This window comes from Chiloscyllium punctatum, chromosome 31 (assembly GCF_047496795.1).
Source record: "Chiloscyllium punctatum isolate Juve2018m chromosome 31, sChiPun1.3, whole genome shotgun sequence".
Classification (NCBI taxonomy): Eukaryota; Metazoa; Chordata; class Chondrichthyes; order Orectolobiformes; family Hemiscylliidae; genus Chiloscyllium; species Chiloscyllium punctatum.
The window spans coordinates 67,991,010-68,017,611 of NC_092769.1; the positions used below are offsets into that span (position 1 = coordinate 67,991,010).

At 55.1% G+C, this 26,602-nt stretch overlaps 1 protein-coding gene across 1 annotated transcript in view; it reads right to left on the minus strand.

The window, feature by feature from the left end:
- Nucleotides 1-2,112: 2,112 nt before the first annotated feature.
- The window catches only part of LOC140457023 (inositol-trisphosphate 3-kinase B-like), a 47,344-nt gene continuing 22,854 nt past the window's right edge, over nucleotides 2,113-26,602 (minus strand). The window contains exons 2-7 of the mRNA XM_072550929.1: nucleotides 22,876-22,960; nucleotides 20,109-20,322; nucleotides 12,287-12,491; nucleotides 9,672-9,773; nucleotides 7,710-7,781; nucleotides 2,113-4,308 (exon numbers count right to left, since the gene is read on the minus strand). Coding sequence (XP_072407030.1) covers nucleotides 4,051-4,308; nucleotides 7,710-7,781; nucleotides 9,672-9,773; nucleotides 12,287-12,491; nucleotides 20,109-20,322; nucleotides 22,876-22,960 — 936 coding nt within the window. The 3' untranslated portion in view covers nucleotides 2,113-4,050. The remainder of the gene's footprint in view (nucleotides 4,309-7,709; nucleotides 7,782-9,671; nucleotides 9,774-12,286; nucleotides 12,492-20,108; nucleotides 20,323-22,875; nucleotides 22,961-26,602) is intronic.

Sequence of the window (26,602 nt, forward strand, 5' to 3'; positions counted from 1 at the left end):
AATCAACCAAACCGCCCCGTGGCCCAACATTTTAACTCCCCCTCCCACTCTGCTGAGGACATGGAGGTCCTGGGCCTCCTTCACCGCCGCTCCCTCGCCACCAGACGCCTGGAGGAAGAACGCTTCATCTTCCGCCTCGGAACACTTCAACCCCAGGGCATCAATGTGGACTTCAACAGCTTCCTCATTTCCCCTTCCCCCACCTCATCCTAGTTTCACACTTCCAGCTCAGCACTGTCCCCATGACTTGTCTGCACTTGTCCGACCTGCCTATCTTCTTTTCCACCTATCCACTCCACCCTCTCCTCCTTGACCTATCACCTTCATCCCCTCCCCCACTCACCCATTGTACTCTATGCTACTCTCTCCCCACCCCCACCCTCCTCTAGCTTATCTCTCCACGCTTCAGGCTCACTGCCTTTATTCCTGATGAAGGGCTTTTGCCCGAAACATCGATTTCGCTGCTCGTTGGATGCTGCCTGAACTGCTGTGCTCTTCCAGCACCTCTAATCCAGAATAAAGAGGGAGAGTCCACCACTGATACTGGCAGGGTATTCCATGAACTCACAACCTGCTGAGTAAAGACAGGGGTGCCCTCACCAGCACGCTTTCCAGCTGCAACAGAACCTCCCTGCTTTTAAACTCAGTCCCTCTCACTATGAAGGACAATACTCCATTTGACGCCTTACTTACCTGCTGCACCTGCAAACCAACTTTTTCGGTCTTGAGCTGTCCCAGGGTCAGGTGTCGTGTCTCACCTTTCTCCCAAACCCACCCCGATTTGAAAAGGCTTCTATCTAAGGCAACATGTTAATCGGGGGGGGACTTTAATCTGGACTTCGATTGCAAAACACAGCGAGTGCATTCGGGACAGTTTCCTCGAACAACCAGGGGTGAGGCTGTTTTGGATCGAATGCTGCATAAAGAGGCAGATGGAGTAAACTACCTCAGAAAGGATCATCTGGAAAACCAGAAGGGAAAAGCCAAAATAGAAGCAGGCCCCTTCGAAACGAGGCTGGGGAAACAGAGCATGGCCAAGGTGTTGAATAAATACTTTACCTCAGTATCGTGATCAGTGTCGGGTATTCCTCTCGGAGGATGGGTGGTCTGGAAAAGGGAGCATTTTCAGTTTCTGCGACCTGAACCAAGTGGAGGGCTGGGGCCCTTCTTATTTACACTAGTTATTGATGACACGGAGGAAGAAAATGAATGCGCTATAGCCAGGTTTGTGGGTGACACATATAATCGGGAAGGCAAGTGCTGAGGAGGACCCAGTCACCAGAATCGGTTAATGAGTGGGTAAAAACACAAGCCAGCTGGAATATAATGTGGGAACTGACTGTATCTGTACTGATGTTAATCCAGCTCCCTCACACTGTCCCTCAGTAACCCCTCTCCCCCCCCCAGAGCCCTGTGTTACTGACTGTATCTGTACTGATGTTAATCCAGCTCCCTCACACTGTCCCTCAGTAACCCCTCTCCCCCCCCCCAGAGCCCTGTGTTACTGACTGTATCTGTACTGATGTTAATCCAGCTCCCTCACACTGTCCCTCAGTAACCCCTCTCCCCCCCCCCCAGAGCCCTGTGTTACTGACTGTATCTGTACTGATGTTAATCCAGCTCCCTCACACTGTCACTCAGTAACCCCTCTCCCCCCCAGGGCCCTGTGTTACTGACTGTATCCCTACTGATGTTAATCCAGCTCCCTCACACTGTCCCTCAGTAACCCCTCTTCCTCCCAGAGCCCTGTGTTACTGACTGTATCCCGACTGATGTTAATCCAGCTCCCTCACACTGTCCCTCAGTAACCCCTCTCCCCCCCCCAGGGCCCTGTGTTACTGACTGTATCCCTACTGATGTTAATCCCCCTCCCTCACACTGTCCCTCAGTAACCCCTCTCCCCCCCAGGGCCCTGTGTTACTGACTGTATCTGTACTGATGTTAATCCAGCTCCCTCACACTGTCCCTCAGTAACCCCTCTCCCTCCCCCCCAGGGCCCTGTGTTACTGACTGTATCTGTACTGATGTTAAACCAGCTCCCTCACACTTTCTCTCAGTACAATTGTGAAGGTTTCTCGTGAGGAGAGAGAAGGAATTCATGTTCCAGCCAAGTTTGCATGCTGTCTGTTTAATTGTGACAAGAAAGTAAGTATCACCTATCTACAAAATAAATGGGAGGTGCACACAGAGAGTACACTCCCGTCGCCATGAAATTTAAACTCAGGTCATCAAGTCCTAGAATACACGGACACATTGCATTCAAACATTCAACAGTAAAATAGTGCAAGTCCAGGTCGGAGCCATCAACAGCACAGTGGCAGTGGCCACTCAGCCCATCACCTCTGGTGCTGGCCCTTGCACAGGGGTAGTGGTCCTTAAACTTTCTGTGGTTTAAGAAGTCCCTTCTTGAAACAGATTAGAATCGACTTGCCCTCCCACCCCCTACAAATCCACATAAATCTTGATCATTTGAAAGTGCTGAATGCAAAGGGATGGTCTGAAACAGAGGAAGTATTCTGTTCCAGGTAACTTGACACTTCAGACTGGTTTTCCGTAACGGGAGTTCTCGGATGAACGCTTTGCCAATGGCAGTGAAGCCCCTTGACCTGGATTAAGATCCGTGGCTGCACAAACATTTGTCGCTGTGGGAATCCTGAAGCGAATTTACAAGGCGCTGCTGCAGAAACATTCCTGGCCCTTGTGCGCTGCAGTAGTGTCGGGTAACTCCAGTGCGTGGCTGTAGTGCATTATCAGGAGAGGGCCACTGAACACTGGGCAATGTCTCTGTGACATCCCCCTTCACTAAACAGCTCTGGGACTGAAGCTCACTGCTGTGTGATCACATACATTCAATTATGAAGGGAGCTTTACTCTGTATCTAACCCCCCGTGCTGTCCCTGTCCTGGGGAGTGTTTGATGGGGGACAGTGTAGAGGGAGCTTTACTCTGTATCTAACCCCCCGTGCTGTCCCTGTCCTGGGGAGGGTTTGATGGGGGACAGTGTAGAGGGAGCTTTACTCTGTATCTAACCCCCCGTGCTGTCCCTGTCCTGGGGAGTGTTTGATGGGGGACAGTGTAGAGGGAGCTTTACTCTGTATCTAACCCCCCGTGCTGTCCCTGTCCTAGGGAGTGTTTGATGGGGGGACAGTGTAGAGGGAGCTTTACTCTGTATCTAACCCCCCGTGCTGTCCCTGTCCTGGGGAGTGTTTGATGGGGGACAGTGTAGAGGGAGCTTTACTCTGTATCTAACCCAGTGCTGTCCCTGTCCTGGGGAGTGTTTGACGGGGGACGGTGTAGAGGGAGCTTTACTCTGTATCTAACCCCGTACTGTCCCTGTCCTGGGGAGTGTTTGATGGGGGACAGTGTAGAGGGAGCTTTACTCTGTATCTAACCCCCCGTGCTGTCTCTGTCCTGGGGAGTGTTTGACGGGGGACGGTGTAGAGGAAGCTTTACTCTGTATCTAACCCCGTGCTGTCCCTGTCCTGGGGAGTGTTTGATGGAGGACAGTGTAGAGGGAGCTTTACTCTGTATCTAACCCCGTGCTGTCCCTGTCCTGGGGAGTGTTTGACGGGGGACAGTGTACAGGGAGCTTTACTCTGTATCTAACCCCGTGCTGTCCCTGTCCTGGGGAGTGTTTGATGGGGGGACAGTGTAGAGGGAGCTTTACTCTGTATCTAACCCCGTGCTGTCCCTGTCCTGGGGAGGGTTTGATGGGGGACATTGCTGTCCCTGTCCTGGGGGGGGGGGGGGTGGGGGGGGGTGTTTGATGTAGGGGGAGGGGAGATGGGGTACAGAGCGTGTTGTAATCAGTGTGCGGATGAAGGGGTTAACCCATGTGTACAATGTGACAACGACGGCACGTCAGGGAGAGGGTTATCATGCAATCAGGGGAACGGGGTATCTAAGCGGTGAGCCCCCCCCAGGACGAGGGGCAGAGGTCCAAGCCCGAGATGTGGATTCAGGGTCCCCCTCATCACCCCGACCGGACAATGAGCCAGTCGCGACCAAACTAGTCACCTCCACCCGTGGTATTCCCTCCCTCCCCAATCCCCTACCGGTGAACAGGTGGCCTCTCGGAGACCTCGCCACTTGGTTCGGCCGCGTTCTCTTGCTGGGCCAAGGTGGCAGAGAAGATGCCCAGGAGGTTGTCCAGCCCCAGGAGGTAACCATCCTCGCGGTTCCCCTCCGCCCAGGGCCGGTTGTGCTGCAGGGTGTGGCCCTCAGGCAGGGTGGTCGTCTTGCCAAAGTCGATCATCCAGACGTTGACCCTCCCCTTCTCGTGGATGAACAGCAGGGAGCTCCCGATGAACTGCCAGAGGAAGGGAACAACAGGTCAGGGAGAGGCTCTGAAGACGGGAGCAGGAGAGGGCGGGCGAGTGGTTTAAAAGGAGACGGCCGCCCGGGGAAAGTGTCCGGAATTTCTGTCTCTTGCTGAACCGTCATAGAGATGGACAGCACGGAAACAGACCCTTCGGCCCAACTCCTCCATACTGACCATAGAGTCATAGAGATGGACAGCACGGAAACAGACCCTTCGGCCCAACTCCTCCGTACTGACCATAGAGTCAGAGATGGACAGCACGGAAACAGACCCTTCGGCCCAACTCCACCGTACTGACCATAGAGTCATAGAGATGTACAGCATGGAAACAGACCCTTTGGCCCAACTTATCCATGCCGACTTGATATCCCAACCCAATCTAGTCCCACCTACCAGCACCGGGCCCACATCCCTCCAAACCCTTCCTATTCATATACCCATCCAGATGCCTTTTAAATGTTGTCATTGTACTAGCCTCCACCACTTCCTCTGGCAGCTCATTCCACACACGCACCACCCTCTGGGTGAAAAAGTTGCCCCTTCGGTCTCTTTTACATCTTTCCCCTCTCACCCTAAACCTATGCCCCTCTAGTTCTGGACTCTCCCACCCCAGGGAAAAGTCTTTGTCTATTCACCCTATCCATGCCCCTCATAATTTTATAAACTTCTATAAGGTCACCCCTCAGCCTCCGACGCTCCAGGGAAAACAGCCCCAGCCTGTTCAGCCTCTCCCTGTAGCTCAAACCCTCCAACCCTGACAACATCCTTGTAAGTCTTTTCTGAACCCTTTCAAGTTTCACAACATCTTTCTGATAGGAAGGAGACCAGAATTGCACACAATATTCCAACAGTGGGCCTGACCAATGTCCTGTACAACCACAACATGACCTCCCAACTCCTGTACTCAATACTCTGACCAATAAGGGAAAGCATACCAAACACCTTCTTCACTATCCTATCTACCTGTGACTCCACTTTCAAGGAGCTATGAACCTGCACTCCAAGGTCTCTTTGTGCAGCAACACACCCTAGGACTTGACCATTAAGTGGATAAGTCCTCAAAATCCATGAAGGATCGATCTGCACATGGACACTCTAAAGATTCAGTCAGACCTTATCGGATCACCAACTTTCAGGAGGATTGTTTGTACTGGCTGAAGGCAACAAGTTAGGTTCATAACCACGGGGGAGCATCGTCCGATTTGGCAAGGGCTGGAGCGAAAATTTGGCTATTTCCTTCCCTCCATGATATCTGGTCTTTCTGCAGCATCGCAGCCAGTGATGGTGCAGTCAGTGTGGGAATACTGGCGTTTGATAAGGTTCCCCACGGTAAACTAATGGAGAAAGTGAAGTCACATGGTGTGCAGGGTGTTCTAGCGAGGTGGATAAAGAACTGGTTGAGCAACAGGAGACAGAGGGTGGTAGTTGAAGGGAGTTTCTCGAAATGGAGAAAGGTGACCAGTGGTGTTCCACAGGAGTCCGTGTTGGGGCTACTGTTTGTGCTGTACATAAACGATCTGGAAGAGGGCGTCGCTGGTCTGATCAGGAAGTTTGCAGATGACATGAAGTTGGTGGAGTAGCAGAAAAGCATAAGGGACTGTCAAAGAATACAGGAGAATATAGATAGACTGGAGAGTTGGGCGGAGATGTGGCAGATGGAGTTCAATCCAGGCAAATGTGAGGTGATGCATTTTGGGAAGTCTAATTCTAGAGCGAAGTATACTGTAAACAGAAGAGATTTGGGAAAAGTTAATGAGCAGAGAGATCTGGGAGTGCAGGTCCATTGTACCCTGAAGGTCGCTGCACAGGTGGATAGAGTGGTCAAGAAGGCATATGGTATGCTTGTCTTCACTGGACGGGGTATTAAGTATAAGAGCTGGCAGGTCATGTTAAAATTGTACAAGACTTTGGTTCGGCCGCATTTAGAATACTGTGTACAGTTCTGGGCACCACATTCCCAAAAGGATGTGGACGCTTTGGAGAGGGTGCAGAGAAGGTTTACGAGGATGGTGCCTGGTATGGAAGGGGCTAGCTATGAAGAGAGGTTGAGTAGGTTAAGATTGTTTTCATTAGAAAAAAGGAGATTGAGGGGGGGACACGATTGCGGTCTACAAAATCATGAAGGATATAGACCGGGTGGATAGAGATAAGCTTTTTCCCAGGGTGAGGGATTCAATAACGAGAGGTCATGGTTTCAGGGTGAGGGGTGAAAAGTTTAAGGGGGATACACACGGCAAGTACCTTCACACAGAGGGTGGTAGGCATTTGGAACGCATTGCCAGTAGAGGTGGGAGAGGCTGGCACGGGAGATTCATGAGTAGATAGATGCATGAGGTAGGTGGGGAACAGAGGGATACAGATCCTTGGGAATTGGGGGATGGGCTTAGACAGTGGATTTGGATTGGCACAAGCTTGGAGGGCCGAAGGGCCTGTCCCCTGGCTGTAGACACTGCAGCCGATTTGTACAGAGCAAACCTTCAGAAACGGTACTGAGAGTTTAGCTCAGTTGGTCAGACGGCTGACTTGCGATGCAGGGTGAGTGTGGGACCAGTTGCTAAAGACTCTCCTTCTCAACCTCTCCCCTCAAGGGAGACCCTCAGGTTAAACCCACCACGAGTCGTTCATCTCTCTCTCTCTCTCTCTCTGTCTGTCTCCAGTGACGGAGTAGCACAATGGTATGGTAAGACTGTGGTGACTTTACCTGTTCCCTGTCATGGATCAGGAGGGTGACACCCCTTTCCCGTTCCCTCCCATTGGACACAATCCCAATGGACCCAAACCCCTTCCCATTCACTCCCATTGTACACAATCCCAATGGACCCAAACCCCTTCCCACTCACTCCCATTGTACACAATCCCAATGGATCCAAACCACTTCCCATTCACTCCCATTGTACACAATCCCAGTGGACCCAAACCCCTTCCCGTTCACTCCCATTGTACACAATCCCAGTGGACCCAAACCCCTTCCCATTCACTCCCATTGTACACAATCCCAATGGACCCAAACCCCTTCCCACTCACTCCCATTGTACACAATCCCAATGGATCCAAACCACTTCCCATTCACTGCCATTGCACACAATCCCAATGGACCCAAACCTCTTCCCACTCCCTCCTGTTGGATTGAAGTGTATACAGTTTGCGATATTGTTTCGGGGAGCTTGCTATGTGTCAACGGCTCCTTGCATGTCACCCGGGACACTCGGATTGCTCAGTTTTATTCGCTAATCAAGGGGTAACTTTGGGAAAACAGCAGGGTGTGGGAAGCCAGGAAACAGGAGCTGACAAACACAGAGAGAGTTCACACATAGAATCCCACCCTAACTCCTCCTGGCGGGACTGAGCCCCGTGCCTTGGACTGACCTCACAGCAAACGTGGAACCTACCTCATGACATCTGAAAAACGGAGACTGTAGTAATGCCTCCTTGATGGCATTTAATCGATTTTCATAGGCTTTCTGGAAAACCAAGAGACATTGTTGAGAATGTGGTACACACCTTCCTAGGTGTGAGGGTATTGGCTTAATTTTCAGACAGGAAAATTGCCCACAGCTCTCACTTAACCTCACAGACAGCAGACTTATAAAGGATAGGACAGGACTGGAGAGTTTGATGGGGACAGTGTAGAGGGAGCTTTACTCTATATCTAACCCCATGCTGTCCCTGTCCTGGGGAGTGTTTGATGGGGCCAGTGTAGAGGGAGCTTTACTCTGTATCTAACCCCGTGCTGTCCCTATCCTGGGGAGTGTTTGATGGGGGACAGTGTAGAGAGAGCTTTACTCTGTATCTAACCCCGTCCTGTCCCTGTCCTGGGGAGTGTTTGATGGGGGGGGACAGTGTAGAGGGAGCTTTACTCTGTATCTAACCCCATGCTGTCCCTGTCCTGGGGAGTGTTTGATGGGGGACAGTGTAGAGGGAGCTTTACTCTGTACCTAATCCCGTGCTGTCCCTGTCCCGGGGAGTGTTTGATGGGGGACAGTGTAGAGGGAGCTTTACTCTGTACCTAATCCCGTGCTGTCCCTGTCCTGGGGAGTGTTTGATGGGGGACAGGGTAGAGGGAGATTTACTCTGTACCTAACCCCGTGCTGTCCCTGTCCTGGGGGGGTGTTTGATGGGGGGGGGGGGACAGTGTACCTGGTCATAACATTGATTCTGTCCTGTTTGTTGTGTTGTGAGAGTTGAAAATCTGGCACACAGCTTCTGTTAACCAGAGCTGGCATTCCATCAGCGGTTAGGGTTCCAGAATACCTCAAATTACAGCAGGGAACACAACAGGGACAAACCCAGAGGGGAATTACAATTCTGTGTTTTGTTGAGGCAAGGATTACCCGAGCTGTTTACAATACTTGAGGCAGGTCTCTGCAGGCTCATTGCCAACGTGTCAAACTCTTCACAACAGAACGCCACACCCACACATTATCGATGCAAAGTTCTGGCATGGAAATGAGTAAAGGAATCAAATTCCACATCAAATGTCCTTTTCATCAGTCTTGGATACAGAGTAAAGCTCCCTCTACACTGTCCCCCCATCAAACACTCCCCAGGACAGGGACAGCACGGGGTTAGATACAGAGTAACGCTCCCTCTACACTGTCCCCCCATCAAACACTCCCCAGGACAGGGACAGCACAGGGTTAGATACAGAGTACAGCTCCCTCCACACTACCCCACCACCGTCAGATGGTCATGCGCCAATTCTGAACTGGAAGGGTGTGGACAACCAAAGCAGTGAGTAGTGTTCCCTGAGGCTGCCTCCCATCCCCTCGCGTTGTGACCCCGTGGCTGCTGAGCCTCTTCTGCCCCAGTGAACAGAAATCCCGGCCTATCCAGCCTCTCAAACCCTCCATTCCCGGTAACATCCCGGTAAATCTCTTCTGAACCCTCTCCAGTTTAATAACATCCTTCCTGTAACAGGGCGGCCAGAACTGGACACAGTGATCCAGACGAGGCCTCACCAATTTCCTGTACAACCCCAACACGAACGTCCCAACTCCTACACTCAAAAGGTCTGAGCAATGGAGGCAAACGTGTTAAACACCTTCCAAACCAGTCTGTCTATATGTGAAGTAAACTTCAAAGATTTATAATGTGGAGTGGACTGTGTTGGACTATAACACCAGGTTGTAGTCCGACAGGTTTATTTGGAAGCACTAGCTTTCGGAGCGACGCCTCTTCGTCAGGTGGTTGTGAGCTATGTTCTACACCCCCACATCTCTCTGTTCTACAGCACTCCCCGAGGCCCGACTGCTAATTGTGAAAGTCTCACATTTACCCAAACTGCACTCCATCTGCCACTTCCTCAGTCCATTGGCCCAATCGATCAAGATAACCCGAGATAACCAACTTACCAGGATAAGGGGGCAACCATCGGTGAAACGGATCAGCGTGGCGATGATCTGCTCCTTGGTCCTGGTCTGCTTGAAGTCTTTGAGGACCACCCCGTTGTCCATCTGCAAAACAGGAGGCCGCTTGCGTCAGACCCCCGAGGTCAGGCAGACTGGAGTCCGATCGGCCTATCAGCTTCCGTGCCAGCACGTCCTGGGGTGGAGGGCGGGCCCAGGGCTGGTACTATCTGCCTGCACAGAGGATACAAGAGCCCCTCGCCTCGTTGGGGGGGGGGGGGGCAAGGAACATCTAGGTGTGACGGTTCCCCCCCCCCCAACCTGGGCCTGGCCCCAACAACCGAGTTCGCGTTTCTCGGGGTTAACGTGGGACTGAAGGGCCACTTGGCCCATCACGCCTCCTGCCCCTACTCTCCCCAGCCCCCTAAGATAACGTCAGAGCCCTCAGGCTCACCTCGCTGTCAATCAAACCCTGTGCCTTTTGCTTTTGGCAGTTAAGGGGCCGAATGGCTCAGAGCAGGGGCTTCCGCACAGCAGGCTCTCCTGAACAGCGTCAAATTAATTGAACGACCCAAAGGTTTCTGGGGAAGGTTCCAAGAGAGGAGGTTGCCCTTTCGTTTGTGCACTTAAAGGGTGTATGTTTATTCGCAATCCGTGTCCCCCTTCCTTCCTGCTCTCCTCCCGTCTGGTCTGTCAGGATCTCACTGTTCCGATAGCACCTCCGGGTGCTAAACCCCCCTGACCTTGCCCCTCTCACCCCAGCAATCTTTTCCTGAGATCTAACACGTTAGGTTATGTTCTTCCTTTCAAAGTAACTCAGCATATTGCGCACCAAGAGTGGGCCCACCCAGGTCCAGTGGGAAAACTACACCCCCCCACCCCTCCTTTTTTTAAAAATCATCGAGTAAGTGTGTGCTGCAGGAACTGATTAGATTAGACTAGCTTCCCTACAGTGCGGAAACAGGCCCTTCGGCCCAACAGGTCCACACCGACCCTCCGAAGAGTAAACCCGCCCAGTAGCCTCAGCCGAGCATCAGGAACGGGATTGACGTTTCCGGGGAGCCCTCTTCAGAAGAGTCGCACTCAGCTCGAAACGTTAAACCTGGCGTTTCTCTCTCTCTCTCGACGGGAGATAGCAGACCCTGCTGGGATCCCCCCCCCCCCACCCCAGCCCTTTTGGGTCTTAGTTCCAGCCTCCAGCTCACTCTGTCACCAGAGTTTCTTTATTCACGCTCCCCCTCCACCCCAAACAGGATCCATTTGCTGCCTATACTACCCGCTGCATCTGCAGACTAACTTCCTGAAGTCAATGGATGGCAAAAGCCGATGGGATCCATTCTGAGGGGGTGAGTATTCCTTGCTTTTTCTCACAGCTGTGTGAGGAGGGGCAGAGTTCGTGTGGATATTTATCAGAGATTCCCTACAGTGTGGAAACAGGCCCTTCGGCCCAACAAGTCCACACCGACCCTCCGAAGTCTAACCCACACAGAACCATTTCCCCACCCATACGTTTGCCCCGAACAATCCACCCTAACCTGCACATCCCTGGGCACTATGGGACAATTTAGCACGGCCCAATCCACCCTAACCTGCACATCTTTGAACTGAGGGAGGGAACTGGAGCACCCGGAGGAATCCCCACCCAGACACGGGGGGGGGGGGGGGGGGGGGGGGGGAAAGTGCAAACTCCACCCAGACAGTGACCCGAGGGTGGGATCGAACCCGGGTTGCTGGTGCCGTGAGGCAGCAGTGCTAACCCACTGAGCCACCGTGCTGCCTTCAGGCTGAGATAGTGTTATTTCCTCAACTGATCAAGAATCTAACAGGGAACATAAGAATTCAGAGGAGGAGGCCATCTGTCCCATCTAGTCCCACCTGCCAGCACCCGGCCCATATCCCTCCAAACCCTTCCTATTCATGTCCCCATCCAAATGCCTTTTAAATGTTGTCATTGTACCAGCCTCCACCACTTCCTCTGGCAGCTCATTCCATACACGTACCACCCTCTGTGTGAAAAAGTTGCCCCTTAGGTCTCTTTTATATCTTTCCCCTCTCACCCTAAACCTATGCCCCTCTATTTCTGGACTCCCCGACCCCAGGGAAAAGACTTTGTCTATTTACCCTATCCATGTCCCCTCACGATTTTGTAAACCTCTATAAGGTCACCCCTCAGCCTCTGACGCTCCAGGGAAAACAGCCCCAGCTTGTTCCGCCTCTCCCTCCAACCCTGGCAACATCGTTGTAAGTTGTTTTCTGAAGGGAAAGAATAAAAGGGAACCCGAGGGGCAACATTTTTACCCAGAGGATGGTACCCAGATGGAATGAGCTGCCAGAGGAAGTGGTTGAGGCGGGTACATTAACAACATTGAAAAGGCATTTGGACAAATCCATGGATAGGAAAGGGTTAGAAGGATAGGGGCCAAGTGCAGGGAAATGGGATTAGAGTGGACGGCCATTTTGGTCAGCATGGACCAGTTTGGGCTGAAGGGCCTGTTGGACTCTGTAAGACTTTCCGTATTCTGTTCCATCCCAAAGTGTGCAGCTTTAACCTCGCTGCCTTGTGTTTGAGGGAGGTTAATGAGCGAGTGGAAAGGGAGGAGAGGTGAATTGTCCCGGTGTACCGTTATTCCTTCAATCCGGAAGCCCAGGGTGGCGGTGGAGCTGATCATCTCCCTCCACTGCATGTAGCGTACTTTTGTCACCCCCGCCTGCCTGTGCTCCTGCTCGGTCGGAGCCTCTGGGTCAACTTTGTTCATCTTCTGGTAGAGGTCTTTACGGTAGGAACATCTCTGAAGGTCCCTCACCATCTCCTCTTCCAGGTAGGTCCTGAGGACAGGCACAGGCACACACACAGACACACACACACAGACACAGACACAGACAGAGACAGACACACACACACAGACACAGACACAGACAGAGACAGAGACACACACACAGACAGAGACAGAGACAGAGACACAGACACAGACACAGACACAGACAGACACACAGACACAGACACAGACACAGACAGAGACACAGACACAGACACAGACAGAGACAGAGACACAGACAGAGACAGAGACACAGACACAGACAGACACACAGACACAGACACAGACACACAGACACAGACAGAGACACAGACAGACACAGACAGACACACAGACACAGACACAGACACACAGACAGAGACAGAGACACAGACACAGACACAGACACAGACAGAGACACAGACACACAGAGACACAGACAGAGACAGAGACAGAGACACAGACACACACAGGCACACACACAGACACAGACACAGACACACACAGAGACACAGACAGAGACACACAGACACACACACAGACAGACACAGACAGACACACAGACACAGACACACACACAGACAGAGACACAGACAGAGACACAGACACAGACACACAGACAGAGACAGAGACAGAGACACAGACACAGACAGAGACACAGACACACAGACACAGACACACACACAGACACAGACAGAGACAGAGACAGAGACACAGACAGACACAGACACAGACAGAGACACAGACAGACACAGACACACAGACACACAGACACAGACACACACACAGACACACACACAGACACACACACAGACAGAGACACAGACACAGACACACAGACACAGACAGAGACAGAGACAGAGACACAGACACACACACAGACACAGACAGAGACACAGACACAGACACAGACACAGACACACAGACACAGACACACACACAGACACACACACAGACAGAGACACAGACAGAGACAGAGACAGAGACACACACACAGACACAGACAGAGACAGAGACAGAGACAGAGACACACACACAGACACAGACAGAGACACACACAGACAGACACAGACAGAGACACAGACACAGACAGAGACAGAGACATACACACACACACAGACAGAGACACAGGCACAGGCACACACACAGACAGACAGACACACAGACACACAGACACAGACACAGACAGAGACAGAGACACACACACACACACACAGACACAGACAGAGACACAGACACAGGCACACACACAGACAGACAGACACACAGACACAGACACACACACACACACACAGACACAGACAGAGACACAGGCACACACACAGACAGAGACAGAGACAGAGACAGAGACACAGAAACACAGACACAGACAGAGACAGAGAGACACACACACACAGACACAGACAGAGACACAGACACAGACACACACACAGACACAGACAGAGACACACACACACAGGCACACACACAGACACAGACAGAGACACAGACACAGACACAGACAGAGACAGAGACACACACACACACACAGACACACACAGAGACACAGACACAGACACACACACAGACACAGACAGAAACACACACACACAGGCACACACACACACACAGACACAGACACAGACACACACACAGACACACACAGACACAGACAGAGACACACACACACAGACACACGCACACACACAGACACAGACAGAGACACACACACACAGACAGAGACACAGACACAGACACAGACAGAGACACACATACAGACACAGACAGAGACACAGACACACACACATAGACAGAGACACAGACAGAGACACACACACACAGACACACGCACACACACAGACAGAGACACAGACACAGACACAGACAGAGACACACAGAGACACACACCCAGAGACACCCACAGACAGAGACGCACACACACAGACACACGCACGCACACAGAGACACACACACAGACACAGGCACACACAGACACAGGCACAGGCACACACAGAGACACAGGCACACACAGACACACACACAGAGACACACACAGAGACACAGACAGAGACATACACACAGACACACACACAGAGACACCCACAGACAGAGACACACACACACAGACACACGCACACACACACAGACAGAGACACAGACAGACACACACAGACACATACAGAGAGACACCCACAGACACAGACACACACACACAGACACACGCACGCACACACACAGAGACACACACACAGACACACACACACACAGACACAGGCACACGCAGACACAGGCACAGGCACACATAGAGACACAGGCACACACAGACACACACAGAGACACACACACAGAGACACACACACAGACACACACACACACACAGACACAGGCACACGCAGACACACACACAGACAGACACACACAGAGACACAAAGACACACACAGAGACGTAGATACGCACAGACACACAAGCACACACACACATAGACGCAGACACACACAGACACACAGACATACACAGACACAGAGACACACAGACATAGAGACACACACAGAGACAGGCACAAACACAGACAGACATGCAGACAGACAGACACACACAGAGACACACACACACAAAGACACACAAAAACGTAGATACGCACAGACACACAAGCACACACACACAGACGCAGACACGCACAGACACAGAGACACAGATGCACACACACACACACAGACACACGTATACAGATAGACAGACAGACACACACACACACACGCACACAGACACAGATTCACACATACACAGACACGCAGACACACATACAGATGCACACACAAACAGTGAGAGAAAGAATCGAAGAACTGTTACATCCTCAGCATCCCTCCCCTCCGATCGCAAAGCGCGGATGCTGTGGTCAACGGTCAACAAGATCTCCCGGGACAACGCCCCAAACTGTAAAATTTAAGTCAAGTTCATTCATCGAGGCATGAAATACCAGACCCTTACACACCGCTCTCCCCACCCTCAGTTCCAACATCAGTTCCGGAACATTCCGCAACCGTCTGAGAGGGAAACATTTGGTCATGGTGAGGCCCAGCGTTTATTGTCCTGACCCTAATTGCCCAGAGGGCAGTTAAGAATCAACCACATTGCCCAGACACGTGTAGGCCCAGACCAGGTAACGATGGTAGTTTCCTTCCCTGAAGGACATTTGTCTACCCCTGAAAAAAAAACAATGATGGATTCATCATCCTTGGGCACTTCCTAATCCCAGATTCCTATTGGATTCGAGTGCCACCATCTGGTATAGTGGGATTCGTACCTGGGTCTCCAGAACATTCCCTAGATCTCCCCTAGGCCATTGCCTCCCTGTATTGTCAGAATCTACGAAAGCCTGAGGCCTATATAGGGGTAGCCCACAATGCTCCGATTCCTGGGATTTTAAGGCCTGCACTTGGCACCCAGCCTCCCTCACCTTGGGAGGGATATTGGGGGGGTAGCCTTCCATCTGATGAAAACACAGAGACCCTCAAGCGGCTTAAAGTTCAAAATCCCTCGTGAGGGGACAGGGCTTGAGCAACGTACAGAATAGAGGGATGGGCTGAAAGGCCTCAGGTGAGCACTTTCTGAAGGGTCGCCATGGGAGACGGGGCAGCCATCTTGCATCCAGAGAGCTCCCCACCAACAACAGTGTGATCGTGACACGTGTCAGGTCAGATGTAGCTATGGAGAGCTCCTGCTCTCTCTCCCCCCAGCACTGGACTGAGCTAGGCCGAGGCCTGGGGATTAACCTTCCCTCTGATATGTCGGGGGGCCATCTCTGACCAAACTAGGCGTCCCAGCCCCGGGGGCTTCATGCTGCACTTGGGGGCAAAGTCGCGGGGCTGGGGGGTTGTGAGGCAAAGATATTGGGGGAGGGCCGGGGGTGGGGGGGCGAGCTCAGAGCAAGGGGGTAAATTGAACTGCCCCTTCCTGAGACAGACATCACACACGTGACCTGTGGAACAAGCTGGAGGGCGGATGGATAGGCCCTCAGTGGCTATTCCACTTCAGGCTCCACTCCAACAGGCTGGAGAAGGGGCGGAACGGCCTCCTCCTGTTCCTGCGGGACAGGCTGGAGTAGGGGCTGAACGGCCTCCTCCTGTTCCTATGAGACAGGCTGGAGAAGGGGCTGAACGGCCTCCAAATGTTCCTGCGGGACAGGCTGGAGAAGGGGCTGAACGGCCTCCTCCTGTTCCCAGTGGGACAGGCTGGAGAAGGGGCTGAACGGCCTCCTCCTGTTCCTGCGGGACAGGCTGGAGAAGGGGCTGAACGGCCTCCTCCTGTTCCTATGAGACAGGCTGGAGAAGGGGCTGAACGGCCTCCTCCTGTTCCTGCGGGACAGGCTGGAGAAGGGGCTGAACGGCCTCCTCCTGTTCCCAGTGGGACAGGCTGGAGAAGGGGCTGAACGGCCTCCTCCTGTTCCTGCGGGACAGGCTGGAGAAGGGACTGAACGGCCTCCTCCTGTTCCTGCGGGACAGCTGGAGAAGGGGCTGAACGGCCTCCTCCTGTTCCTGCGGGACAGGCTGGAGTAGGGGCTGAACGGCCTCCTCCTGTTCCTGCGGGACAGCTGGAGAAGGGGCTGAATGGCCTCCTCCTGTTCCTGCGGGACAGGCTGGAGAAGGGGCTGAACGGCCTCCTCCTGTTCCTGTGGGACAGGCTGGAGTAGGGGCTGAACGGCCTCCTCCTGTTCCTGCGGGACAGGCTGGAGTAGGGGCTGAACGGTCTCCTCCTGTTCCTGCGGGACAGGCTGGAGAAGGGGCTGAATGGCCTCCTCCTGTTCCCAGTGGGACAGGCTGGAGAAGGGGCTGAGCGGCCTTCTCCTGTTCCCAGTGGGACAGGCTGGAGAAGGGGCTGAATGGCCTCCTCCTGTTCCTGCAGGACAGGCTGGAGTAGGGGCTGAGCGGCCTCCTCCTGTTCCTGCGGGACAGGCTGGAGAAGGGGCTGAACGGCCTCCTCCGGTTCCCGCGGGACAGGCTGGAGAAGGGGCTGAGCGGCCTCCTCCTGTTCCTATGAGACAGGCTGGAGAAGGGACTGAGCGGCCTCCTCCTGTTCCCAGTGGGACAGGCTGGAGAAGGGGCTGAGCGGCCTCCTCCTGTTCCCAGTGGGACAGGCTGGAGGAGGGGCTGAGCGGCCTCCTCCTGTTCCCAGTGGGACAGGCTGGAGAAGGGGCTGAACGGCCTCCTCCTGTTCCTATGAGACGGGCTGGAGAAGGGGCTGAACGGCCTCCTCCTGTTCCCAGTGGGACAGGCTGGAGAAGGGACTGAGCAGCCTCCTCCTGTTCCTATGAGACGGGCTGGAGAAGAGGCTGAGCGGCCTCCTCCTGTTCCTGCGGGACAGACTGGAGAAGGGGCTGAACGGCCTCCTCCTGTTTCTGCGGGACAGGCTGGAGTAGGGGCTGAGCGGCCTCCTCCTGTTTCTGCGGGACAGGCTGGAGTAGGGGCTGAGCGGCCTCCTCCTGTTCCTGCGGGACAGCTGGAGAAGGGGCTGAACGGCCTCCAAATGTTCCTGCGGGACAGGCTGGAGTAGGGGCTGAACGGCCTCCTCCTGTTCCTGCGGGACAGGCTGGAGAAGGGGCTGAACGGCCTCCTCCTGTTCCTGCGGGACAGGCTGGAGAAGGGGCTGAACGGCCTCCTCCTGTTTCTGCGGGACAGGCTGGAGTAGGGGCTGAGCGGCCTCCTCCTGTTCCCAGTGGGACAGGCTGGAGTTGGGGCTGAGCGGCCTCCTCCTGTTCCTGCGGGACAGCTGGAGAAGGGGCTGAACGGCCTCCTCCTGTTCCTGCGGGACAGGCTGGAGAAGGGGCTGAACGGCCTCCTCCTGTTCCTGCGGGACAGGCTGGAGTAGGGGCTGAACGGCCTCCAAATGTTCCTGCGGGACAGGCTGGAGAAGGGGCTGAACGGCCTCATCCTGTTCCTGCGGGACAGGCTGGAGAAGGGGCTGAACGGCCTCATCCTGTTCCTGCGGGACATGCTGGAGTAGGGGCTGAACGGCCTCCTCCTGTTCCTATGAGACAGGCTGGAGTAGGGGCTCTGCGCGCTCTCCTGTTTCTGCGGGACAGGCTGGAGAAGGGGCTGAGTGGCCTCCTCCTGTTCCCAGTGGGACAGGCTGGAGAAGGGGCTGAACGGGTTCCTCCTGTTCCCAGTGGGACAGGCTGGAGAAGGGGCTGAGCGGCCTCCTCCTGTTCCTGCGGGACAGGCTGGAGTAGGGGCTGAGCGGTCTCCTCCTGTTCCTGCGGGACAGCTGGAGAAGGGGCTGAACGGCCTCCTCCTGTTCCTGCGGTACAGGCTGGAGTAGGGGCTGAACGGCCTCCTCCTGTTTCTGCGGGACAGGCTGGAGAAGGGGCTGAACGGCCTCATCCTGTTCCTGCGGGACAGGCTGGAGTAGGGGCTGAACGGCCTCCTCCTGTTCCTATGAGACAGGCTGGAGTAGGGGCTGAACGGCCTCCTCCTGTTCCTATGAGACAGGCTGGAGTAGGGGCTGAGCGGCCTCCTCCTGTTCCCAGTGGGACAGGCTGGAGTAGGGGCTGAATGGCCTCCTCCGGTTCCCGCGGGACAGGCTGGAGAAGGGGCTGAACGGCCTCCTCCTGTTCCTGCGGGACAGGCTGGAGAAGGGGCTGAACGGCCTCCTCCTGTTCCTGCGGGACAGGCTGGAGAAGGGGCTGAACGGCCTCCTCCTGTTCCCAGTGGGACAGGCTGGAGAAGGAGCTGAGCGGCCTCCTCCTGTTCCCAGTGGGACAGGCTGGAGAAGGGGCTGAACGGCCTCCTCCTGTTCCCAGTGGGACAGGCTGGAGAAGGGGCTGAACGGCCTCCTCCTGTTCCCGTTGGGACAGGCTGGAGAAGGAGCTGAGCGGCCTCCTCCTGTTCCCAGTGGGACAGGCTGGAGAAGGAGCTGAGCGGCCTCCTCCTGTTCCCAGTGGGACAGGCTGGAGAAGGGGCTGAACGGCCTCCTCCTGTTCCCGTTGGGACAGGCTGGAGAAGGAGCTGAGCGGCCTCCTCCTGTTCCCGTTGGGACAGGCTGGAGAAGGAGCTGAGCGGCCTCCTCCTGTTCCCAGTGGGACAGGCTGGAGAAGGGGCTGAACGGCCTCCTCCTGTTCCCAGTGGGACAGGCTGGAGAAGGAGCTGAGCGGCCTCCTCCTGTTCCCAGTGGGACAGGCTGGAGAAGGGGCTGAACGGCCTCCTCCTGTTCCCAGTGGGACAGGCTGGAGAAGGGGCTGAACGGCCTCCTCCTGTTCCCGTTGGGACAGGCTGGAGAAGGAGCTGAGCGGCCTCCTCCTGTTCCCAGTGGGACAGGCTGGAGAAGGAGCTGAGCGGCCTCCTCCTGTTCCCAGTGGGACAGGCTGGAGAAGGGGCTGAACGGCCTCCTCCTGTTCCCGTTGGGACAGGCTGGAGAAGGAGCTGAGCGGCCTCCTCCTGTTCCCGTTGGGACAGGCTGGAGAAGGAGCTGAGCGGCCTCCTCCTGTTCCCAGTGGGACAGGCTGGAGAAGGGGCTGAACGGCCTCCTCCTGTTCCCGTTGGGACAGGCTGGAGAAGGAGCTGAGCGGCCTCCTCCTGTTCCCAGTGGGAATGCCTGTGTTGTGTGCACTGTAACCTGTGCCAGTCATTCACAGCCCAGGCCCGGGTGCCCGGGTGCCCGTGTGCGCACACTCACCGGATGCCCATTTTGCAGTCCATGATGCAGGGTGAGTGTAGACCCGTGAGTAGGTCTTCCATCTGGATGAAGCGCTCGCTGTCCTTCTCCACCACCCCGTAATAGGCTGGCACGTAAGGCTTGAGGACATCACCCATCAGCTTCTGCAGGCACTGACTCTCATTTACACTGAATTTCTTCAGGATGAACCCGGCCTCACTCAGACGGAAATTGCCTGGAGCAGGAATCCAGGAACGGGGAGGGTGGGGGGTGGGATGCAAAACACAGCCTTCAGGAAGCAGCAGCAATAACGCAGCCCGCACTGTCGGAGGGTCAGTGCTGAGGGAGTGCCGCACTGTCGGAGCATCAGTCCTGAGGGAGAGGGGTACTGTCGGAGGGTCAGTGCGGAGGGAGAGGGGTACTGTCGGAGGGTCAGTGCTGAGGGGGTGCCGCACTGTCGGAGGGTCAGTTCTGAGGGAGTGCTGCACTGTCTGAGGGTCAGTACTGAGGCAGTGCCGCACTGTCAGAGGGTCAGTACTGAGGCAGTGCCGCACTGTCAGAGGGTCAGTACTGAGGCAGTGCCGCACTGTCGGAGGGTCAGTACTGAGGGAGTGCCGCACTGTGGGAGGGTCAGTACTGAGGGAGTGCCACACTGTCGGAGGGTCAGTACTGAGGGAGTGCCGCACTGTCGGAGGGTCAGTACTGAGGGAGTGCCGCACTGTCGGAGGGTCAGTACTGAGGGAGTGCCGCACTGTCGGAGGGTCAGTACTGAGGGAGTGCCACACTGTCGGAGAGTCAGTACTGTGGGAGTGCCGCACTGTCGGAGGGTCAGTACTGAGGCAGTGCCGCACTGTCGGAGGGTCAGTACTGAGGGAGTGCCGCACTGTGGGAGGGTCAGTGCTGAGGGAGTGCCGCACTGTGGGAGGGTCAGTGCTGAGGGAGTGCCGCACTGTCAGAGGGTCAGTACTGAGGGAGTGCCGCACTGTCGGAGGGTCAGTACTGAGGCAGTGCCGCACTGTCGGAGGGTCAGTACTGAGGGAGTGCAGCACTGTCGGAGGGTCAGTACTGAGGCAGTGCCGCACTGTGGGAGGGTCAGTGCTGAGGGAGTGCCGCACTGTCGGAGGGTCAGTACTGAGGGAGTGCAGCACTGTCGGAGGGTCAGTACTGAGGGAGTGCCGCACTGTCGGAGGGTCAGTACTGAGGGAGTGCCGCACTGTCGGAGGGTCAGTACTGAGGGAGTGCCGCACTGTCGGAGGGTCAGTACTGAGGGAGTGCCGCACTGTCGGAGAGTCAGTACTGTGGGAGTGCCGCACTGTCGGAGGGTCAGTACTGAGGCAGTGCCGCACTGTCGGAGGGTCAGTACTGAGGGAGTGCCGCACTGTCGGAGGGTCAGTGCTGAGGGAGTGCCGCACTGTCAGAGGGTCAGTACTGAGGGAGTGCCGCACTGTCGGAGGGTCAGTACTGAGGCAGTGCCGCACTGTCGGAGGGTCAGTACTGAGGGAGTGCAGCACTGTCGGAGGGTCAGTACTGAGGCAGTGCCGCACTGTGGGAGGGTCAGTGCTGAGGGAGTGCCGCACTGTCAGAGGGTCAGTACTGAGGGAGTGCCGCACTGTCGGAGGGTCAGTACTGAGGCAGTGCCGCACTGTCGGAGGGTCAGTACTGAGGGAGTGCAGCACTGTCGGAGGGTCAGTACTGAGGCAGTGCCGCACTGTCAAAGGGTCAGTGCTGAGGGAGTGCCGCACTGTCAGAGGGTCAGTACTGAGGGAGTGCAGCACTGTCGGAGGGTCATTGCTGAGGGAGTGCCGCACTGTCAGAGGGTCAGTGCTGAGGGAGTGCCGCACTGTCAGAGGGTCAGTACTGAGGGAGTGTCGCACTGTCAGAGGGTCAGTACTGAGGGAGTGCCGCACTGTCAGAGGGTCAGTACTGAGGGAGTGCCGCACTGTCGGAGGGTCAGTACTGAGGGAGTGCCGCACTGTCAGAGGGTCAGTACTGAGGGAGTGCCGCACTGTCAGAGGGTCAGTGCTGAGGTAGGGCCGCACTGTCGGAGGGTCAGTACTGAGGGAGTGCCGCACTGTCAGAGGGTCAGTGCTGAGGTAGGGCCGCACTGTCAGAGGGTCAGTACTGAGGGAGTGCCGCACTGTCGGAGGGTCAGTGCTGAGGTAGGGCCGCACTGTCAGAGGGTCAGTACTGAGGGAGTGCCGCACTGTCAGAGGGTCAGTACTGAGGGAGTGCCGCACTGTCGGAGGGTCAGTACTGAGGGAGTGCCGCACTGTCAGAGGGTCAGTACTGAGGGAGTGCCGCACTGTCGGAGGGTCAGTACTGAGGGAGTGCCGCACTGTCAGAGGGTCAGTACTGAGGGAGCGCTGCACTGTCGGAGCGTCAGGACTGAGGGAGTGCCGCACTGTCGGAGGGTCAGTACTGAGGGAGTGCCGCACTGTCGGAGGGTCAGTACTGAGGGAGTGCCGCACTGTCGGAGGGTCAGTACTGAGGGAGTGCCGCACTGTCGGAGGGTCAGTACTGAGGGAGTGCCGCACTGTCGGAGGGTCAGTACTGAGGGAGCGCTGCACTGTCGGAGGGTCAGTACTGAGGGAGTGCCGCACTGTCGGAGGGTCAGTACTGAGGGAGTGCCGCACACAGAGTGCATACGTCCAACATGGGAACACAACACTTCATCCATTGTCGAGACACCGTCCCCCAAACCTTTTCCATGTGGGAAGATACAACATGCAATTCCCCCCTCCCCTTTCCCGGATCAACCCCCTTCCCCAAAGCAGTCCCAGATTCCTACCTTCGTGACCCGCAAGCTGGATCCAGGAATTGGATCTTCGGCAGGTCCAGTGGACCATAGTGAAAAACGCCTTCCACGATTTCATCTGAAGGAGGGGGGAGGGGGGAGCCGAGGAGAGGGGGACACGGTGGTGGGAGAGGGTCAGTGGGGGGTGGGGAGGCGAGGGTGCAGAAAAAGAGACAGTCAATCACTCTGAGGGTCGGACACGCCACTCGCTCTCCCACCCCCACCAGCCTACCCCTGCGGGTCAAAATAGCCCCTTCATGTCTGACGGGTTACAAAGGGAGCTGTCGGTGCAGGGGGGTGGGTGAGGGTTAGGGATAAACCAGCTCCCCCTGCCATGCCAGCAGCAGGCACTGTGTGGGTTTGAGGGCGAGGGGGTGTCACGACATCAGAGCAAGACACATCCGACAGAGACCCAATGTCCCCTTAGGGTGGGTGAGGGTGTACAGGGAGTGGGACTGGGGGGGTAGGTGAGGGTGTATGGGGAGTGGGACTGGGGGGGTGGGTGAGGGTGTTCGGGGAGTGGGACCGGGGGGTGGGTGTAAACCAGGCCTCACATACACCCCCGGTCCCACTCCCCGTACACCCTCACACCCCTCAGGTCCCTTTTATAAACCTCTATAAGGTCACCGCTCAGCCTCCAACGTTCCAGGGAAAAGCTGTAGATAGGATAGTGAAGGAGGTGTTTGGTATGCTTCCCTTTATCGGTCAGAGTATTGAGTACAGGAGTTGGGAGATCATGTTGTGGCTGTACAGGACATTGGTTAGGTCACTGTTGGAATATTGAGTGCAATTTTGGTCTCCTTCCTATCGGAAAGATGTTGTGAAACTTGAAAGGGTTCAGAAAAGATTTACAAGGATGTTGCCGGGGTTGGAGGATCTGAGCTACAGGGAGAGGCTGAACAGGCTGGGGCTGTTTTCCCTGGAGCGTCGGAGGCTGAGGGGTGACCTTATAGAGGTTTACAAAATTATGAGGGGCATGGATAGGATAAATAGACAAAGTCTTTTCCCTGGGGTCAGGGGGGTGGATATTGTAAGTAGGCAAGGTCTTTTCTCCAGGGCAGGGGAGTCCAGAACTAGAGGGCATAGGTTAAAGGCAAGAGGGGAAAGATTTAAAAGGGACTTGAGGCAAAACTGCAACCCCAAGGTCTCCTTTGTTCGGCAACGCACCCCAGGACCCCAACATTTGAAAGGAACCGAGTTCCCTGTGGGAGTGGGGTTGGGGAACGATCCCCTGCCCAATACGTCTGGGCCATCCCTAGCTGCCCCTCAAACGGAGTTGGTCAGGGTACAGGCCCGGTTATGAGCCAGGCCCGGTTGCCGTGGGTCTGGAGTCACATGCAGAAGGAGGCCAAGGGAAGGGATCTCCGTCAACGAGACGCCGGACTTTCTTCTTTCAGTTGACCACCGCCGACAGGTCACTGTCCCAACCAGAGTCAAGCTCAAATTCCACACTTCGGAAAGTGAATTTAAATCCCGACAGTGGGGGATGGAGGGGGTGGGGGGTGGGGGGGGTTTGGATTCGGACTGGGGCTCCTCGGCGTTGCTCATCCAGTCATAGCACCGCTGTCGGAACATTCAACCGGGGTTGGAGACCACGAGGAGCCTTTTAACGTCAAGAAGCGAGCACGTTTTATGTGCCATCCCTTGGGGGTCTTGGGTCTGATCCAATCCAACCTCATTCCAGACTATTTTAATCACAAGTACTTTTGGCGTAGCTCAGTCTTTATTTACATCAAATGAGGAAGTTTAAAGTCACAGCGAGAAAGAAAGGTAGATAAACAAGGTAGATATGTGCGTCTCAATTGGGTTGGTATCGGCGCTTCTGGAATATCGCATGCAAATTCAGCCTTCCCGTTGGAAGAAGGATGTTGTGAAAAAGGATGTTGTTGCCAGGGTTGGAGGGTTTGAGCTACAGGGAGAGGCTGAACAGGCTGGGGCTGTTTTCCCTGGAGCGTCGGAGGCTGAGGGGTGACCTTATAGAGGTTTATAAAATCATGAGGGGACATGGATAGGGTAAATAGACAAAGTCTTTTCCCTGGGGTGGGGGAGTCCAGAACTAGAGGGGCATAGGTTTAGGGTGAGAGGGGGAAAGGTATAAAAGAGACCTAAGGGGCAACTTTTTCACACAGAGGGTGGTACGTGTATGGAATGAGCTGCCAGAGGATGTGGTGGAGGCTGGTACAATGACAACATTTAAAAGGCATCTGGATGGGGACATGAATAGGAAGGGTTTGGAGGGATATGGGCCAAGTGCTGGCGAATGGGACTAGATTAATTTAGGATATCTGGTCGGCATGGACAAGTTGGGCCGAAGGGTCTGTTTCCAGCTGTTCATCTCTATGACTTTGAATGGGACTGGATTAATTGAGATATTGGGTCGGCATGGACAGGTTGGGCCAAAGGGTCTGTTTCCGTGCTGGATGATCTCGATGGCTCCAACACCTTGAGTTTGGGCGGAGTGAGTGATACACAGGAAGAGTCCGCGACTGACCCAATTGGAGCACAGGCAGCTCTCTGGCCTTGTCTTTCGATCAGAGCATTCCTGGAGTGACCGGGAAGGAGTTCGGGGCAGAACTGTGGGGGGGTGGGGGGAAGTCAGTCAATGTTCTCGAACAGTTCAGGCTGACGAGAGAGGAGTGAGTTCCTAGGGTTGGGGAATCTAGGAGGTGGATCCACAATTCAATGGGGGCAGTGGGCAGTTGACTCACAGAGTGGAAACATGTCAGGAGTGGGATTGGCAAATACTCCGAGACATAAGGCCACATAGAAAACAAGAGCGGGAGGAGGCCATTCGGCCCCTGCTCCGCCATCCAATGGGATCATGGCTGACCATCTGACTCAGTCCCCCCCTGTCTCCCTTCAGTTCCGAGAACTCGATCCAACTCCTTCCTCAAACCATTCGATGTTTCGGCCCCAACCCCTCTCTGTGACAGAGAATCCCACAGGCTCCCCCCGCACTCTTTGGGGGAAGACATTTCACCCCATCTCAGTCTGAAATGACCCCCACCCCCGTAATCCTTAGACTATGACGCCTCCCAACCCCCCCGGTTCTGGGCTCCCCGAGTCATCGGGAACATCCTCGATCCTGTCTGGTCCTGTTGGGATTTTATCACTTTCTCCGAGATGCCCCTCCTCGTTCTTCTCAAACCCCCTCCCGGTGAGTACAGACCGAACCGATCCAGTCTCTCCTCATACTATCCCAGACATCTCTGGAGTGTTTGAAGGGGCTCCTGTTTTGCAGTGGTAGTGTCCTTGCCTTTAGGTCAGAAGGTGCCTGGGTTCAATGCCCACTGGGCAACAGGCCACTCAGCCCACCGAAACCACACTGATTCACCGATAAGCACTCACAACCCAATCCCTGAAACCCTGCATTTCCCACGGCCAATCCACCCTAACCTGCACATCCCTGGGCACTATGGGACAATTTAGCATGGCCAATCCACCCTAACCTGCACATCCCTGAACACTATGGAACAATTCAGCACGGCCAATCCACCCTAACCTGCACATCCCTGGGCACTATGGGACAATTTAGCACGGCCAATCCACCCTAACCTGCACATCCCTGGACACTATGGGACAATTTAGCACGGCCAATCCACCCTAACCTGCACATCCCTGGGCACTATGGGACAATTTAGCACGGCCAATCCACCCTAACCTGCACATCCCTGGGCACTATGGGACAATTTAGCACGGCCAATCCACCCTAACCTGCACA